The sequence below is a fragment of the Trachemys scripta genome, chromosome 3 (genome assembly GCF_013100865.1).
Source record: "Trachemys scripta elegans isolate TJP31775 chromosome 3, CAS_Tse_1.0, whole genome shotgun sequence".
In the NCBI taxonomy this organism is placed as follows: domain Eukaryota; kingdom Metazoa; phylum Chordata; order Testudines; family Emydidae; genus Trachemys; species Trachemys scripta.
In genome coordinates this window covers 169,242,927-169,261,431 of record NC_048300.1, presented here as the reverse complement: position 1 = coordinate 169,261,431, position 18,505 = coordinate 169,242,927, and the positions used below count along the sequence as shown (strand labels likewise).

General features: G+C 41.8%; 1 protein-coding gene across 4 annotated transcripts; it reads left to right on the top strand.

Moving 5' to 3' along the window:
* The first annotated feature begins 1,276 nt into the window (after window positions 1-1,276).
* Window positions 1,277-17,488, top strand: RNASEH1 (ribonuclease H1). Of its 4 annotated transcripts, none has more exons than XM_034766440.1 (9): window positions 1,277-1,437; window positions 2,175-2,237; window positions 2,523-2,644; window positions 5,445-5,636; window positions 6,540-6,639; window positions 7,219-7,273; window positions 8,198-8,282; window positions 11,199-11,323; window positions 16,820-17,488. In XM_034766440.1, the coding sequence occupies exons 2-9, from the start codon at window positions 2,188-2,190 to the stop codon at window positions 16,904-16,906; spliced, it is 816 nt and encodes a 271-aa protein (XP_034622331.1). In that variant the 5' UTR covers window positions 1,277-1,437; window positions 2,175-2,187; the 3' UTR covers window positions 16,907-17,488. The 4 variants fall into 4 exon arrangements, with proteins under 4 accessions (XP_034622331.1, XP_034622329.1, XP_034622328.1 ...); XM_034766438.1 differs by having other exon boundaries at window positions 1,355-1,472; XM_034766437.1 differs by lacking the exon at window positions 1,277-1,437 and adding an exon at window positions 1,975-2,069.
* Window positions 17,489-18,505: the final 1,017 nt, after the last annotated feature.

Here is an 18,505-nt window from a genome sequence, read left to right as displayed (position 1 = left end):
AGTATGTTGGTTGTGACAGTAGAAGAGTTACTGATCAGTCCTTGCATGTAAATTGAATTTATGGACCTGTCTGTTCAACCCAAGAATTAATGAGATGAATTTAACAGGTCTTTTCTCTCCCCTTCATTTATTGCTGGTTGCTCTTTTATTATCTATTGGCCAAAAGAGAATATAAATAAAATGAATGGGTAAACCTATAATGAATGAGAAAACCTTCTGCTATAGCAGGCCTTTAATTAAAGGAAAAGCTAACCAAGGACAGTCACGCACAATATGCTGCAAATCCAAAGAGTAAAAAATGCTGAGAATCTCAGTAAAAACCTTGAGAATGTTAATATTTTAATGAAAATAAATGTAAATAAGCCTTGGGTGAAAATATCAAAAGCAGCCATTCTGAATGGGTATAATGCAGTGTTTCACCAATAAATTGTCAGAAGTAAGAACAATGACATAGTTATATTTTCATGGGAGTCAGACCAAATCAATTATCCTTTCACCCAATGCCTGTCAAGGAGGATATAAAGATCTTAATTTGGGTAAGAAAATGGTAATGCTGATTGGCAAGTATATTAAGGATCGGGTGAAATCTAAAATCACTCCCTCTCAGTTGAAGGTAAAATTTATGTCAAAGTGATCCATATTCTTTGTATTTTACTAGACTTATTGATGCCCCTGGATTTCCAGACTGGGGCCAGGAACACCTACTTTCATCTTTGTCTGGACATTTGCATTTCCTCCCATGTACAAAGAGGTTTCAAGGGCAGCAGCTAGCAGCTAGGGAAGTAAAAGGCAAGAGTCATGGTTTGTAATAAACGTGGAACCCATATTGTGACAATTTAAGGAATCAGTCTATGTACCATTTATGGATGTTGTTTGAGATTCTGAACTCTCTGTATGTATCTTTATTAAGCTGCAAACTCCATTTTGACCGTACGGATGGTCTTTGTCCTCTGTCTTTTTACCTCCCACTTGGGATGAAATTCGAAGGGGTGACGATGAGTGGCCAGGCAGGGCTAACGATGGAGAAACATTTAACCTTGAGCGTGCTCTATTCAAATGGAAGCCCCTTAGGCACAGAGCTGGCCGACACCCGAGCAAACCACTTTTTCAAGAGCTTCTACCCATGCCGCGCCAAAGCCACTCGGCGCCACGAGTCGCTCCCGCCTAGGCCCCAGCGCTCCAATCCAATGCGAGCCCGCCCGGGGGAAGCCCCCTCCGAGGCTCTGATTGGTCGCGGCGCCTGCCCCATTTGCCCCCTCCTGAGCCGAGCTGCTGCAAAACGCTCTCCCTTGCTCTACCCCCACCAGCACCGCAATACGCAGCCGGTGTGGGGGCCGAAACCGAAAGAGCCGCAGAGCGCCCAGCAGCTCTGCTCCCCCCTGCACTCCTGTGGGCAACGAGGCAGGAGGCCCATCCGCCAGGCCAGGCAGAGGAGAGGTTAGGCGGGGGGACCAGACTGAATTGCTGGGCAGGTGAGGGCGGAGCCGCCACACCTGGCCCTGGCTCCGGGAGCGCGGCCTGACACACACGCTGGGGCGGGGCCGGGGAGTTCAGCCAGCACAGGGCGGGCGCGAGCCGAAACGCGCTGGTTTGGAAAGCTGGGTGGGATCTTGGGGCTCTGCCACGCGGCCTGTGCTCAGGCGGGAGGGGTCTGATGCATAGCGACGTATCGGCTCCAGCCTGCATGTGGGGCGACCCGCTTCCACCTGAACAGCTTTAATAAAACGCATGTTCTGTCAGTTTGGTCCCGTGCGGGCCCTGTAACGAGCCGCCTGCCCTTGTCGACCAGCCCTCGCTCTTCCAGCGAGTCCGGGGAAGGCTGGGCAATGCGCCTGCGCAGTCGGGGTTCTTGCGCTGTAGAAGGCGCTCGCCGAAGGAACAGGGCGGTAGCTGCATAGTGCGCCTGCGCAATAGGTAGACCAAGCTAGCTAGCTGTGAGGCCTCTATATTGCGCCTGCGCTGGTGGCGTTCGGGCGCTCCTTTGCGCCTGCGCAGGGGGGGAAAAATCTGTGTCTTGTGCTTGCGCAGTAGGCGGGGGCGAGCGGGGCCGCCGCAGAGCAAAGCGGAAGGTTGGTGGGCAGCAGCGGGTTCGAGGCTGGGGGTGAGCCGGGCGGTGGCGCCATGTTGCGGCGCCTGTTCGCGGCGGTCATTCATCCTTATTTTGTCCCCAGCAGCAGTGGGAGCAGCATGTTCTACGCGGTGCGCAGAGGCAGGAGGATCGGAGTCTATCAGACCTGGTAAGGGTGGCTGCTTCCAGGTGGTCCCCACTCCCATCCCGGCTGGGGGCTCCTCCCCGTATGGGGCAAGTCCCAGACACCGGCGTGGATCCCCCTCCCCTCCCCTACTAGGCCTACCCAGGCTGGCTCCTTCAACCCCTCACGTCGGGGCGCCGTGTCTCCTGCGCGGCCAGGGAGTCCAGGCTTCCCCGTCGGCCCGGGGTAGGAGGAGACCGCGGGGTCCTGTCCCATCTCTGGGGCCGCCCGGCTCGTGCTGACGGCCTGCCTGTCGCTGCTGTGTTGTAGGGAGGAGTGCCGAGAGCAGGTGAACAGGTACCCGGCCGCCAGCTTCAAGAAATTTGCCAGCGAGGCAGATGCTTGGTCCTTCGTGGGCAGCGAGGCACTGCAGTCCTCATCCCCTTCAGCAGGTAGTACCCCAGTAAGCTCCTTCCACCCTTCCCTGCGTGGGGCAGTGTCTGTACAGGAACATACGTTTGGCAGGACCGCTAGGGGTATCGAGTCTGGTGCCCTGCCGGCAATCCTATCACATATCTCCATGTGTACTTACTGTTAGAATTATGTGTATTGCAATGGTGACAGCTCCTGTCCCAAACAACTTACGCTATAAGGCAATGTCTCCCGGACCTTACAGCGGTACAGCTGTACTTCAGACATGCCAAACCCACGGAGAAAGCACAGACATTGGGCTTGTTTTTCACTTAATTGGCTTGCGAGTAGCTTGTTGGCTACTTTTTTAGCTTGTTGCTTGTTTGGCTTGTTGTAGCTCGTTGCTTTTTTTTTTTTTTTATCGGCTCCTGCCAAACAATGGGGGGGAAGAGAGTTGGGGTGCACAGTGGGCCCACCATAGTCCAGACTGCAGGCTGAGGGGATTTAGTCACATAGAGTGTTGGGTTCTTAGGGATTGGCTCGTTTTGGCCTTGTTTTGAAATGGGATTAGCTTGATTTTTGGCTTGTTGTGACAGTCAGGGTGCTTATTTACAGTGTGAAAGTTGGCAACTGTGCTGTACTGCTCTAAGATCTCCTGTGTAAACGCTTTCTTGCTGGCATAATTAAACCGCCTCCAATAAGCAGCATTAGGTATGTTGTCAGGAGCTGTCCGCACTAGCACTTTTGTTGGTGAAATTTGTGTCTGTTAGGGGTGTGGTGGTGTTTGTTTTTCACACTCCTAACCAACAAAAGTGCTAGTGTAGACAAAGCCTAAGGCCTGGTTGGGTTGACCTAGCTACATTCCTGAGGTCTGTGAAAAATTTCACACCTGGAGTGATATACTTAAATTGATCTAACCTTCTGTGTAGATCTAGGTCAGATGCAGAATTCTTCCATTGCCCTAGGTACCATCTCTGAGAGGTGGATTAGCTACGTTGATGGGAAAACTCTTCTCTCGGTGTAGGAAGCACCTATGCTATGTCACTACAGTGACACAGCTGCAGCTCTATAGCTGAGCGGCAGTGGTGTGGACGTACTTTTAGTATCTGACAAGAGACAGGTGGATACCAGTAGATGGGGGAGTACATGTAAACAATGAGACTATATAGGTGGCCATGAGAAGCAGTGGTATCAGCACACTAAAGCTTCATTTTAAAAACCAGCTAGGTTTCTTGTCCTCACCACTATTGGAAGGCTGTTCTGGAACTAATGGGTGTTACTTCCAAAGCAACAGCAGGTAAAATTAGGGTATAATAGTTAGATTTTTCTGAGATACAGGCACCCACACAACTCCCTCCCTGCTCAGCATCTCTGAAACCATACCACGTTGTGTGGCGTATATTATTTTGCATCCTGTAACTCAGAGGTCCTCAAACTGTGGGGCGTGCCTCCCTAGAGGGCATGGAGGAAAGTTCAGGGGGAGCATAGTGGAGCCCAGGCTTGCTCTCCAGGGGGGACAGGAAATGAGTGCCACCTAATCCCAGCGCTGGCCGCAGCTCTCAGGGAGCACAGATAGATTCTATTACTGGTAAGGGAGGGGTGTAACAAAAAGTTCGGGGACCGCTGTTATAACTGAATGTAGATCAGTTGCTGTTGCATAGAGGGACTGATGAATTAGTGTCAGACAAGCTTCTTTTATCATGAAGTTAACTAAAATATTTCCATAAAATTTTCACTAATGTTATAGTTGAAGGGGTGTCTAACAAGGCATACCCTCTGCTCTTCTTCCACTGCACACAGAGAGTACTTGGAGACACTCTGATTGTAAACACAATGTGTGATTTATTTACGGTATTCCCCCTCACCAGCAGCATCTTATTTACAACAGCATATCATCTTTAACTCCCTAGGTCAAGGACAGGAAAGGTGGGAAATCTCTCTTGGGACTAATTCTGAGAGACTGGTTCTGTCCCACTAGCACTTCTTGCCAGTGCCCTAACTACCTTTTGAGCTAATGAGTTAATTACCCTTATAGCTCTCTGCAGCCCATCCCCAATCTATCCATTAGTCACAACTGTCCTAGTCAGTTTTATTTCCAGGCAACTGACTGGAGATACAGTGACCAGAGTGGTAGTTCAGCTGCTGTTGCCCAGCACTCTGTCACTGGGTGGCATTTTCAAAAGGGCCCAGCACTGGCTTTTAATGGTAGCAGAGTTAAGGGAATGCTGAGTGCTTCTGAAAATCTGCTCTGAGCTCATGTATCCTCAGTAGTTAGTAAAACATACAAGATAAGGAAAAATCAAAGATGGCTGTGGATTAGTTATGTGAGGCATCGTTATTTACTATGCAACTTTAAGGCTCAGTCTGAGTATTGAACTCCTCTTCTAAAGTTTAATTTAATTATGCTACTGCTAAAATTGGTAATTGGAAATGAAAAATCTATTTTAATATATTTACTCCTGCTAAAAATATTGCCACAGATGGAAAAAAAAATCTAGGAAACACAAAAGCCAAATTGTAATATTAAAACATGAAGCTATGCTCAGTTATACACAATCTAGAGAAAATACTACATGTGTGCAATGTGGCTGTTAATTTATGAAACTTAATGGCTGCATTAAAATTTAACATAGCATTAGTGATGACTTGTACAGTTATTTTTGTTCTTTTTTAAAAAAAAATTGATTAAAGGAATGCTGTGAAATTTAACTTGGTACTTCTGCCAGAATGTCTTCTAATACAAGTACAATTAGGCATGCATATTATAACTTAACTTTTATATTTGTGTGTAATACTGTTTTTTTGTGTGTGTGTGTTTGTTTTGTTTTGTTTTCCCTTAAGGTACTAATGGCATATCTAGTTTCTCACAAAAGAGTGACAGCTACCGGAATGAACTGGAGACAGCAAGCCCAAGTTACAGTACATGCAAGAGACCATATGAGCAGTCTTTGGAGGAAGAATCAAACAGAAAACATGTAAAATACGAGACATACTCGGAACCTTCAGTGAGCAAAGATAAATTCTCATATATGGGTAAGCCTCTTTGGTGGGGACTACAATTTATTGAAGTATATTTAATGAATATGAAGTATTTTAAACAGTATTTAACAAGTCCCTAAAGTTGCTGCTCTCACTAACAGCCAAAACCTGGTTCAAGTTGAAATTCTCTACAGTGAAGAAGCTTTGGCATGTCTTTTTCTGTGAGAGGCCCTCAACTATTGCTGCTTGGTTTAACAGTGTAGATCTAACCTTTATGGTATGCCTGGAAGGTTCTCTTCTTGCTGACATTTAGCCCCTAGTCCTACCTAATGGGTGATCGAGGTAGGGAATTAAAGAAATTTTTATTTTTGTGTGTGGGAGAACTGGATATCTGAATGCAAGCATTACAGTTCTGGCTTTCTAATAGTAATGTTTAGAGTGCTTTCGGAGCAATAATAAATTTAAGTAATCTTATCATAAAGCGTATTTTGAGTATATAACATTAGCCATTCTTACATGGCTTGATCTGGCCACTGTAGACAGGATGAAATCATGTTTTCACTGATACGGAATCATGTCAGAGCCCTGAGTAAATACACTTGAGTGAACACATTTAAACATGTATTTTAACTTTTCATTGAGGCTGATGGCCATCTTAGAAAAATAAGATGGGACCTGGAGTTGGGGGCATGAAGCTCTTCCACACAAGAATTTTCTTGAGGCTTGGCAAAAATTGAAGTTCTTGTGAAAAAAGTTGGGGCTAAAATTATTTTATGGATTCTGCAGCAGTGCAAAACGATATATACAACTTCTGTGTGTAGAAGTTGCTAGAGCATTATTGGAGGAAATATAAATCTGTTAAACAGTTTTCTATATTTGAAAGAGGCTTATGCCTTTGAACAATTAAAAATTGTTTTGTGACATTTTAAATAGGTTGCATGTATCCATCTCTTGCAGGTGACTCTGTAGTTGTTTATACAGATGGCTGCTGCTCAAGTAATGGGCGTCGTAAGGCACGTGCTGGAGTAGGAATCTATTGGGGACCAGACCACCCTTTGTAAGTAATTTTGAGATCATAGTTAAATCACTTTTTGTACAAAAACTTACTAATATTGGTCTTGTGTAATTCATCACTTTGTATGGCCTTTAAATTCAGCGACTTCAGAATGCAAAACCCAGTTACTTGACTGAGACTCTTTAATAACATCACCAAATTTAGATAAATAATGAGCTAGAAAGAGTAACCTCAGTTATTAAATTGGAATATTGAATCACAGCCATCACTGAGGGCAGAAATAAAGGTGCCTGTAGAGGTTAGAAATGTAGGCCAAATATAACAAGACTCAGCCTGGACAAATGCAAGGTAATATCTTTGGGAAGGTTTAATTTAGGCTCCCGTTAAGTGGTTTCACAAGTTTACATATAATTTATATTAAAATGACTGTTCTCAACCTGGAGGTTCAACCTGCAGTAGGAACAGGGCCAAGCATGCCTAAATTTCACATTAGTTACCACTTAAAAACTTAATTTCCCCTGAAGGGGAAATTTTAGTTATGCCCCAATTCTACCTAATCTATGGCTATACACTTATGCAGTAGTGTGAACCACTAATGTATTTTGCGTTGCTTTTAAACAGAAATACTAGTGATAGGCTTTCTGGACGGCAGACCAACCAAAGAGCTGAAATACATGTAAGTTGTGGCGTTTTAAAATTGTTTTATACTTGTGGGAAAGAATTGAGCATTAGGACTCCACACAACTTAATCAGCTGCTAAAGCTCCTAGATATTTTCAGACATTCAATTTAGTTTTAGTATGACTCTGCTGTGAAGGATTTAGCAATGATATAAGTCAAGAAGGAAGCTGCTGATTCTGCTAACAGTATTTCTGCATAGGAGTTGGCAGAGTTGCTTTGTGGAACTCACATTGGCTTGTTCTGTTTCTGGGGTTTCTACCTCAAATAGTTTTTGTATTTATGTCTCAAGGAAGATCGCTCAGAAGTAGAAAGGAGTTCAGAGACAAATGATGGCAAGACTTTCCTATGAAAGAGAACATTAGGACTGTTCAGTTTAGATGTGAAATGAATAAAAGCAGGCATGATGGAGGTCTACAGAACAATATCTGGTGTAATGAAGATAAAATGGTGCTCCTATTCAAAAGATAAGGATAATCCAATGAAATTGAAAGATGACATTCAGAACTGATGCAAGGAAGTACTTTTTTTAACACAATGCATGACTAACCTTTGAAATAACAAAATATCATTGATGTCAAGAGCTTAGAATTCAAAACAGCATTAGACATTTGTGGATAATCAGAACATCCACAGTTTTATTAGAGGAAAATAGCCAGGATATTAACCCATGGTTGAAGGGATGAGTCAATCATTAGCTGGCAGGATTAAGAAGAAGTTTCATCTATGGACTAGTTATTCCATAATTGGCTACTCTGTCTTCCGCCTTCCGCTGATGCATGTTGTATCCTGTCTCTGACAGACTTCTCAACTATGGGACGTCTGATACATTACTGCAATTTTTGTGTCTAGTTGTATGTGTTCTGTATGTATTTTTTTGTTCACAATCTTCTAAATTACAATTATTGAAACACTTCCTTTAGGCAGCCTGCAGAGCAATAGAGCAAGCAAAGAGTCAAAACATCAAGAAACTGGTTCTTTACACTGATAGCAAGTTCACTATAAATGGTAAGTTAACGATTTCAGCTCTGCTGTGCATTGAATGTAGAACACGTACCTTCATTGTATAAGCCCTACAAATCTGTTTCTGTAAAATAGTTTGGGGTTTTTTTTTTTTTTTTTTTGGTGTTTTGTTTTTTTTTTTTTTTTTTTTTTTTTTTTTATGAGTGTGTAGGGAAGGGATTATGCATAACTCATTTCAGTTCCCAGTAATAGCAGGGAAAAGGACTCCAAGAACACCCTGCATAGCTTGCCAAAATCACATCCACTGTTTGTATCAAACTCTGGAATAGACAAGATACCTAGCTTAGCAACTGATGTAGGAAATAATTTTAAAATATCAGATACGGAACCTCTATAATAAAGGATTTTCTGGCAGAAGCGCAGGGTGCAGTATACAAAATGGTGTATGAATTTTCATACCAAACCCTATAAATGTAGGCTGTATATCTGAAAAGTGGCCAGCAAAGTAGTAGTAGGAAAATGCCTGTTCTTTTCTCTCTACCCCCCCCCCTTTTTTTTTTCTTTTTGCTTTGATACAAAAACAGAACTTGAAACGCTTCAAGATTGTTCTGCTTGTTTTTTACCTCTAGAAATGTTATTCAAGTCAATTCTTCCCTGGTTTAAATGGAAGACTGCTGGAGGGTGGTGTCTCCCAATGTATATTGTGAGATTTCACCTTAGGTGTTAATGTTGAATTTTTACAAGACCTCCTATAAGTAGTAGGCAGTGGAGTTAATGTGTTCCCTAATAGACTAAACCCCTTTTTCCCCTCTTAGTTTCTCAGCTTGCAGTCCCTTGTGGTTTATAATTTTGTAGTATAGGTGTATCCTGAATTTCTAATATGAAAGCAGATAGAGAAAAACATTTAGGTCTTTTATGTATCATAAAGAAGCAAAAGGCACAATTGCATCTTGTTCTTTGCAGGTAACTTCTAACAGACTGGATCCCAGAATCCTTTTAATTTTTGTTGTAATCTGAGCACAAGCTCTTGATGGGAACTTCTGAGATCTAATAAACTAACAATCACTTTGTGTTTGGCAAGTCAATTTGTCTGCTCAGTTTCTCCCATTGTAAAATGTGAATGCTGACTGCTGGCTTTTGGGATGAGTTGATCTATTTAAGTGCTTTCAAGACAAAGTTTATATGTGCTTAATGATTTGGGCGCAATATCACATCTGGCTTCCTTGTTGATCAGATAATTGAGTGAGATTTTGTGTAATTGGTTTTTATCTATACTTTACCAAAATTAGGGAGGCTCTTGGGCAGAACAATGACTTTATATGATTTTTGCATTGCAGGTGAGGAGAACTTTCATCTTTCTGTCTTCCCCCCCCCTCCCTCCCAAAGCATGAGCCAGCAGCTCAGAGGGCAAATGAGCTGGAAGTAATTTGATGCCTCCTCTAGGAGGCGATGCCCTCACCCTGGAGAGGCCAAGGAGCTACTGGACAGGGAAAGGGGGATGCTTGGGTGGAAGTAGTGCAGGAGCTGTCCTGTCTTCCCACTATCTTAAACTCTGGTAGCTCCTGCTTCTATGTGGGAGAAAGTGGAGGGGAGGTTCCTAATAGCATTGGCCCCAGAAAGTGGAGGAGTTGCTAAGCAAGGGCTCAGTGGACCAGGAAATTAAAACCAGCAAGGACGCAGAAGAGATGGGGAAGAGCAGAGTGGGTGGGAAAGAGGAATAATAGATCCATTTAAGTAATCTGTTTCCTTCCCTTCAGTTGCTCCACCAGGGGGTAACCATCCCTACTGAGCAGTTTTTCCCAGTTCATACAAATATGGGGATGGGACTGGTTATGGGAGCTTTTGGTCTGGCTTCCTGGAAAGAGTCCTTAGTGGAATGAGAATTAACAGCTCAGTTTGTTCATACTGCCAGGCATAAAGTGGCCAACTCTATTCTGGTAACTGTTTCATTAGTAGACTTATTTAATGAAGGGCACTCCTGTCTTGGACAAATTGACTGATAATTAATAAATTCTTTGACCAGTAGTAGATGACTTTCTAACTCTTAATTAAAATTTTGTTACTTTCTCTCAGTGACTTCAAGGTTTATGTTACCCTTCATGTTGTTCTGAATGTGTTCTGCTATATGCCTTCTTTTTTATGCATTCCCCCCATATGTGCTCCTCTTTTGACCTCCAAATAAAATAAGTTAGTAAAGCTCTAGTTAGAGCTGCACACTGTTAACTCTATTGGCAAACAGACCTTCAACTTCAATTTATTGCAGTTCACCTGGTAAACTTGCACTTAAGTGAATCTAAACTCATGTATTCTGCTCACAAACGGTGAGCATCAGTACCAGTCAACGGGGAAGCATAGGTGTAAGGACAGATGCTGGAAAGAAACAGTCTTTCAGAATGACTGTATTAGAGAATGAAATCAGCATATTTCACAGATTGCCACCTGTGTCTTTAATGCAGTTGTGGAGAAAGTTAGTAACTGATAGCAGTATGGTCTTGTAGCATTAGTCATTGGGAGTGGGACCATGCCCATAGTCTGTAGAGATAACAGGAAGAACAGTAGCTTTAGAGTAAATATAAAGCATGTTATGGGGATAATGACTAAGACTAAGATTTTTGTCATGAGTATTTTTTAGAAAAAGTCATGGGACAGGTCGCGTGCAATAAACAAAAATTCATGGAAGCCTGAGACCTGTCCCTGACTTTTACTTTAAAAAAAAAAAAAATACCCTGTTGCTGTTGAAGTGATTAGTGTTTGGTCCTTATATTTACATGGCAAGGATTTGTAAAACAGTTAAAACTTCCTAAATAACTTCCTTTTAAAGGCATGGTCATGGATAGTCTTCCTGTGCAGTAGCCACAAGTTATTTACATTCTTACTGAATTTTAAAAATATATCCAGTTTGTACTTTTATTTAGAAACTGTAACTATCTTCCAATAAAATGTTAATTTGTTTTTCCATAGGTATAACAAGTTGGGTAGACAACTGGAAAAATAATGGCTGGAGAACAAGCACAGGAAAAGATGTAATAAATAAAGAAGACTTTGAAAGACTTGATAAGCTTTCAGAGGGAATGGAAATTCAGTGGGTGAGTAACTTGGTGTAATTAATTGTGACTGAATAAGCTCTACTAACTTAAGTACTTTTGCCTCTAAAAATATTTTATACATTTTCACAAATAAGAGCATCATAAGGAATTTTAATAAACGTAAAACTACCATGAATCCACATAAGTACCAAGAAAATTATTAGCTCCATCCAAAATAATCAGCAAGATTCTGTTACCAAATAATAATTTTAAGAAATACACATAAAAGGATCTACTAGATCCTATCAAACAATATAATTAAACACTTGCTCGTATATTGCCCACCAAGAAAAGCACCACGGTTAAATCTCTAGGATATTTCCAGGAAAAGGGAGCAAAGCTCAGATCTAAACTAAAATACTGAGAAACTAACAGAGGATGGTTAGAGCTGAAGGTCAAAAATTTAGGGTAAATTCTTATATTAATCAGTTTTCAGGGTGTGTAACTTGATACAGTAAAACTCTTTACTTTAGCAGAACTGAAATGTGTCAGAAGCCAGCAGGGTGCAAAACGAACTCTCTAACTCAGATTTTCTGTGGTATATTCAAGACTTCTCCAAGAATATTAGAAGCATGAATTTGGCAGTCCTTAGAAACCCATGTTAGCTCTCAATTTCGTAAGAACTCTATCTCAAATGTAGAAGTAGGATACAGTAACTTTTTGCTGAGTAACTAGTTATATTATTTTAAATTGAGTTTGTAGCCTTTAACTTGCTGCATTTCATGAACTTGGCACTTAAGTGAGAGCTGAGGATGTTGTTGGGTTTCAGAAATGGTGGCAGAGCTTATATTATGGCCTTTGAGTGAGACTGCCATATGTAAAAGAGGTAAATGACTTACTTGAGTTACGAGGAGTCCGGTGGCACTTTAAAGATGAACAGATTTATTTGGGCATAAGCATTCATGGGTAAAAAACCACTTCTTCAGATGCCGGAGTGAAAATTACAGATACAAGCATAAATATACTGGCACATGAAGAGAAGGGAGTTACCTTACAAGTGGAGAACCAGTGGTGACAAGGCCAATACAGTCAGGGTGGATGTGGTCCACTCCCAATAATTGATGAGGAAGTGTCAATACCAAGAGAGGACCTGCATGCCTCCAGCTTCCATCCAGGACACATCACATGATCCATTGTCTACAGCCAAGTCCTAAGATATAACCAGATTTGCTCAAATCCTTCAGACAAAGACCAACACCTACAAGATATCTATCAAGCATTCTTAAAACTACAATATCAACGTGGAGAAATGAGGAAACAGATTGACAGAGTGAGATGGGTACCCAGAAGTCACCTACTACAGGACAGGCCCAACAAGGAAAATAACGTACAACCCCCAGCTAAAACCTCTCCAGCATATCATAGTTATTGGGAGTGGGCCACACCCACCCTGACTGTATTGGCCTTGTCATCACTGGTTCTCCCTTCTCTTCATGTGCCAGTATATTTATGCTTGTGTCTGTAATTTTCATTCCATGCATCTGAAGAAGTGTTTTTTTAACCCACGAAAGCTTATGCCCAAATCTTTTTCTTTAAGGTGCCACCGGACTCCTCATTGTTTTTGTGGATACAGACTAACACAGCTACCCCTCTGTTATTTGAGCTAATAAATTCTGGGCTGCTCCTGGATCACTGAGTTCATCTGCAACTGGTGTAGTAACTTCTACTTCTAGTCTAGACCTCAACCAACTACACCTCTACCCTGATACAATGCTGTCCTCGGGAGCCAAAAAATCTTATTGCGTTATAGGTGAAACTGCGTTATATCAAACTTGCTTTGATCCGACGGAGTGCGCAGCCCTGCCCCCCCAGAGCGCTGCTTTACCGCATTATATCCGAATTCATGTTATATCGGGCCGCGTTATATCTGGGTAGAGGTGTATATGCCTTTGTTGCCTCAGGGTGAGAGCGCCACATGTTGCTGCACATGCTCTACATTTTGAGACCATGTGAAAAATGAAGCTAGTACTGAATACTGCTCTTAACTTGTTTAAGAAGGGTTTCATATCAGCAGCATGTGTAGCCAGTGCTCCAGGATTTAAAGATGGTGGTCAGGGTGTTGATTTTAGCCAGAAAAGCCCTTTCTCTCTACTGGTATTATAGTGCTGTAGTTGTACTCCTGTTAGAAGCCTCCACCTATTTATATTCATCATGATGAGTCCTTGATTTTAGAACTTTTTACTTCTCTTGCTTCTATTGCCAGAACCTCTGTGTAACCTTCTGGACATAATGCAGAGCCCATCTTTCCCCGCACCTTCAAACCTCTGGGGGGGGAAATGGCTAAGGGTTGGAAAGGTTTGGGTTTATAATTGCTAATGCATATTAAATGTGGGTTTTGGGGTTTTTTGCATTAATAATGTATGGAGTTGGCACTCAGCATTGGATATCTGCTTATCGAGGCTTACCTACATTATAATAAATAAAATGAGGCTCTAACTCTGAGATAGGACCCAGTTAAAAGAATCTAGCTGTGAGAAGCCCTACTATGGCCAGAAGCAATCACTTAATGCTCTAGAACAGTGGTCCCCAACCTTTTTGTGGCCAGTAGCACATTCATGTTTTCAGAAGAGTGTGGCGGGCCCCCAAAATTTTTCAAGGCTTATTTTGTGTTTGTACATTAAATAATATGAAAAACATCATATTTAATATTATATAATGTATGAATCCATAAGATAAAAAAGGTAATTTTACATGTAAAAGGTATTAATTAAATTATTCGGCAATTACTCTTTCACCTTACCATGTGAATTTGCTCTTTATCTACCTGTAAGAAGAATTAAGGAGTTTTTACAAAATAAATATCAAACAGTTTTCATCTTATTTTAAAAAAGTAAAACGTTGAACTGCTGGTCCAAATATATTTATTCTTACTTTAACATAGCCAGTTATGGGTAATTAAAAATATTCTTTGTGTTTGTTGTTGTTTTGTTTATTGCAATACGGATACAAAGTATGAAAAAAAAGTTAAACACAAGTTAATCATACGCGCTCATCAGCACTTAATGGAAAATCGGTATCATTAATTCACATGGTTTTACTAATAAAGTCAGTGTGATTTTTGGCACTGCACTTCTTCGGCCAATTTTTCGTAGTTGGGAGAGTAGGATGATATTCCTGTTTGTAAGCAATTGTCAAGATGGGTATCTGTAAGCTGAGATCTGTATTTTGATTTTATGATGTTCATTGTTGAAAACAGAACTTCATATAGATAAGTTGAACCAAAATAAGATTTTATTTTGTATGCTACATTTTTTAAGGCAGGAAACTTTTTTTGGTCCACCAGATTTCAAAAGTTTTCATCTGTTGCGCAGGATTTTAGAACAATATCATTTTTGAAGGTCCAAAATCTCCAGTTCCATGTCTTCTGTTCTTACTTGAATGAGACTTCCAATTGATGTAGCTATTTGTTACCTCTATTTGGCAAGTAAAAGGATTCACAAGAAAGGCAACTACAGGCTCAATGATGGTGAACTGTTGAAATCTCTTTTCAAATTGTTCCAGAAGTGTTTGAATGTGGATAACAAATGGTGATGGGTTAAAATCACTGTCACATACCATTTTCCTTCATACTTGGGAAATGTTCAAGAGACTTCGTCTTCATATGTGACATCCACAAGATCAGTTTTGCTTTGAATGATTTTACAGCACCTATCATTTGAGCCACATGTTTGTCTTTTCCCTGGAGCTCAAGATTTAAAATGTTCAATTTGTCAGTGATGTTGGCAAGAAAAGCCAAGTCCATTAATCAGCTGGAGTCTTCTAGTTGCTCGAAGTTCTGATTTGTGGACTTCAGAAATTCTTTGATCTCTTCAATTAGGCTTAAAAAACGTGCAAGAACTTTACCTTTGCTCAGCCATCGTACTTCTGTGTGCAAGATAAGATCAGATTGTTGATCATCAACATCTTCCTCCAAGGCCTTAAAGTCGGTGTTGCAAAGGTTTTGCTCAAATAGATTTAATTATTTTAATAACTACATTCACGACTTGCTGAAAAGAGAACTTTGACGTACAAAGCTTCTTGGTGGATAATGCAATGATAAGACATAAAGTTCGGAAAGGATTCATTCTTCTTACAGAGTGCAATGAATCCATTGGCGCTGCCCATCATAGCAGGTGCCCCATCAGTGGTGATTGCAGACAGCTTGTGTAGTGGCATACTAATTGATGTTGCGTATGATTTGAATAAATTATAGATGTCCTCACCCTTTGTTCGCCCTTTTATAGGCACTACTTTTAGTAACTCTTCTTCTACGGTGAAGTCACTAAATACCATCCTCACCATAACTGCCAACTGCACTTTATCCGATATATCTGTCGACTCATCGAATTGCAGTGAAAACCAGTCACGTATTTCCAAGTCATCCTTTAGCTGAGTTTGCATGTATCCTCCTCGTAATTGTGTTGTCTGATAACTGCAAGTCTTGTATTGCCAACAAAATCTCACCCTTGTTAGGAAATCCTTGAAACAGGCAATCAGCGCCAGTCAAAAATGCTTCCTTCAACAATTCACCATCTTGAAAGGGTGGTTTTTTTTCTTTGCGAGCAGATGAGCAATTTTAGAGGAAGCAATAGTAGCACTTTTAGACTTTACCACTTGTCTAGTGAAAACAGATTGCTGGGCAGATAGGTTTGATTTGATTAATTTCCTTCTTTCTCAACTCAGATTTAAGTGGATGGCTAATGTCAAAAGAGCCGTGATTAGTTTGGAAATGGCGTTCAACACTTTTTTCAGCACTGCAACAGCACCCCCACACAATAAGCAAACACATTTCCCTTTATTTTCAATAAAACAATAGGATTCTTCCCACTCTGCATTGAAATAATACGTATGTTGTCTTTTATTTGAACCACTCGTTTTGGGGCAAAATGTTAAAAATAAATAAACTGCAAAGCACAAGAAAATAGCCGTATCAGTGCAGGAAGAATACTCACATACAGGGCCGGCTCCAGGCACCAGTGGAGCAAGCATGTGCCTGGGGCAGCACGTGCTACGGGGTGGCATTCGGTCCATTCTGCAGAGGCAGAATGTTGTTTTGGGGGGAGGGAGAGGGGGGGCGGCAGTTCTGGGCAGTGCTGAGAGAAGCTGCGAGGACAGAACACTGGCGCCTGCAGCTTGCAGCCCCGGAATACTCTGTCCCCAGCAGGTACGGGGCCCTGGCTTCTCTCCCCTGCTGGGCACTAGGCGGGCTAGCCCCACGCCTGCCAGGGATAGAAAACACCAGCGCCTGCAGCCCCGGAGTTCTCTGTCCCCGCAGCCGCGGGGCTGCGGCTTCTCTCCCCTGCTGGGCACTAGGCGGGTGCACATAAATGCCCCGGTGGGCGCCATGGCGTCCGCGGGCACCGTGTTGGGGACCACTGCTCTAGAGAGGTGATGTTATACTTGGGATTAATAAAGACTGACCAGGTGATCAGATCTCGTTTATTTGGTGTGGTCTCTTGACTGTTTGAATCTTGGTAGTGTGTTGACTCAAATAACTTTAGACTTATCTCTCAACAGATGCATGTTCCTGGTCATGCTGGTTTTACAGGAAATGAAGCAGCTGATAGACTTGCAAGAGAAGGAGCTGGAAAACAAAACTCCTAGCATGCTATCGTGACTAGAAAACTTCATTCTTGCTAACTAAAGACTGTTTAATCCATAAGACAGACTCTTTTCAGTATGAAAACTTCCTGTTGGAATTGTACAAAATAAATTAATTTAAACTTTGTTATAACTATTTCTGGTTTAAAAGTTTTAAATATATGCTGTCCTGTATAAACACACCTACTTTTTTAGGGTGTTCAGGTTACTTGGTTAATCACTGCTTTGTTGGTAGAGGCTTGTTTAACAATTAACTGAACATTCAAATTTTGGTAAAAGAAAGGTGTCCAGTGTTTTTAGTCCCAGTTTCCACAGTGCCTGTTAAGAAATTCTTTTAGACGTTCCATAACTGAGATAAAACTTTGGGTTTTACAAAGTATAATAGTTTCAAAAAGTTTATGAAGGAAAATGTTGCAATCTGAATGCTAGACAGATGTTTTCCCTTTACCAAGAGTATTGAAATAAATTTAAACTTGAGAAGTTTGATGTTAGTATGTTTATACGCACATAGTGTAGAAAATACCAAAGTGCAATGGTAATTATTTGAACTGCATAATCCTATATAAAACAACTTCCCCAACTGCACCTCCTCAAATGATAAGTATTTATTTGTATGTTTGCTTGTAAGAGTATTATGGATGTAAATATCTGTTTAAAAAAGTTAACCGGTTAAATGATTAAAATTAGATCATTTGACTGGTTAACCATTAACCGAGGTCGCTCAGGCGGGCAGGGGCTGGGGTCCTGGTGGGGCTGCGGGCCTGGGCCCCCCTCCAGGCTGCCGAGGCCGTCCACTACGACAAGAGCTGGGGTCCCTCCAGCCCAACATGGATCTGTGTGGCCGACCCAGCATGACCAGCCAGCTGCCATAATAAACAGTTATGGTCTGGTTAACGGTAAGTCTAATGCTTACCGGTTAACCTTTTACATCCTAAAGAGTATCCGTATAAGCTTCTGTAAAGTCTTTGTCCAGGCTTGCAGAGGTAACAATCACAAGCCAGGCTGCAGGGAAGCACTAGACATGCTTCCTTTTCCAGCCACTTGAATTTCAAGTCCTCTGTAGACTTTGCTTCCAGCTTCTTCCTGAAGCAACTTCTGACTGGCCCCTTATCAGCTACTGCCATCACAAGATGGGCTCCTGAGTGACTTTACTGAAAAACTGCCATGTTGACTGTTGCATTGTCTTACACCTGTTCACTGAGAGTGACGGTTTCACACTCAAATCCATTTGCATTCTGGTGACTTTCATGCTGGTCAGAGTCTTCCCTACCTATAACCGTATGGTCTGACATACTACTTAATTCCTGAAAAAAGAAGAACAGGAGTACTTGTGGCACCTTAGAGACTAACAAATTTATTAGAGCATAAGCTTTCGTGGACTACAGCCCACTTCTTCGGATGCATATAGAATGGAACATATATGTCCACTTTCTGACATTCAGTAGTGTACTGATGCTTAGCCACCAACTCAGTCATTCATCATTCACTTGAAGTGTTCTGACCATTGCCACTTTTCCTGGGCATCAGTCATTCCCCCTCAACCTTGAGACATGCAGCTTTATTCACATTTTTGTCTTTTTCCCTCTCAATAGTAGCAGGGGA

Bases quoted from the DNA above. Each gene is read 5' to 3' on its own strand.
- RNASEH1 (XM_034766436.1), top strand. From the start codon at position 2,122: ATGTTGCGGCGCCTGTTCGCGGCGGTCATTCATCCTTATTTTGTCCCC. The intron at 7,274-8,197 runs GTAAGTTGTGGC...CACTTCCTTTAG, and splicing joins ACCAAAGAGCTGAAATACAT to GCAGCCTGCAGAGCAATAGA. The intron at 8,283-11,198 runs GTAAGTTAACGA...GTTTTTCCATAG, and splicing joins TAGCAAGTTCACTATAAATG to GTATAACAAGTTGGGTAGAC.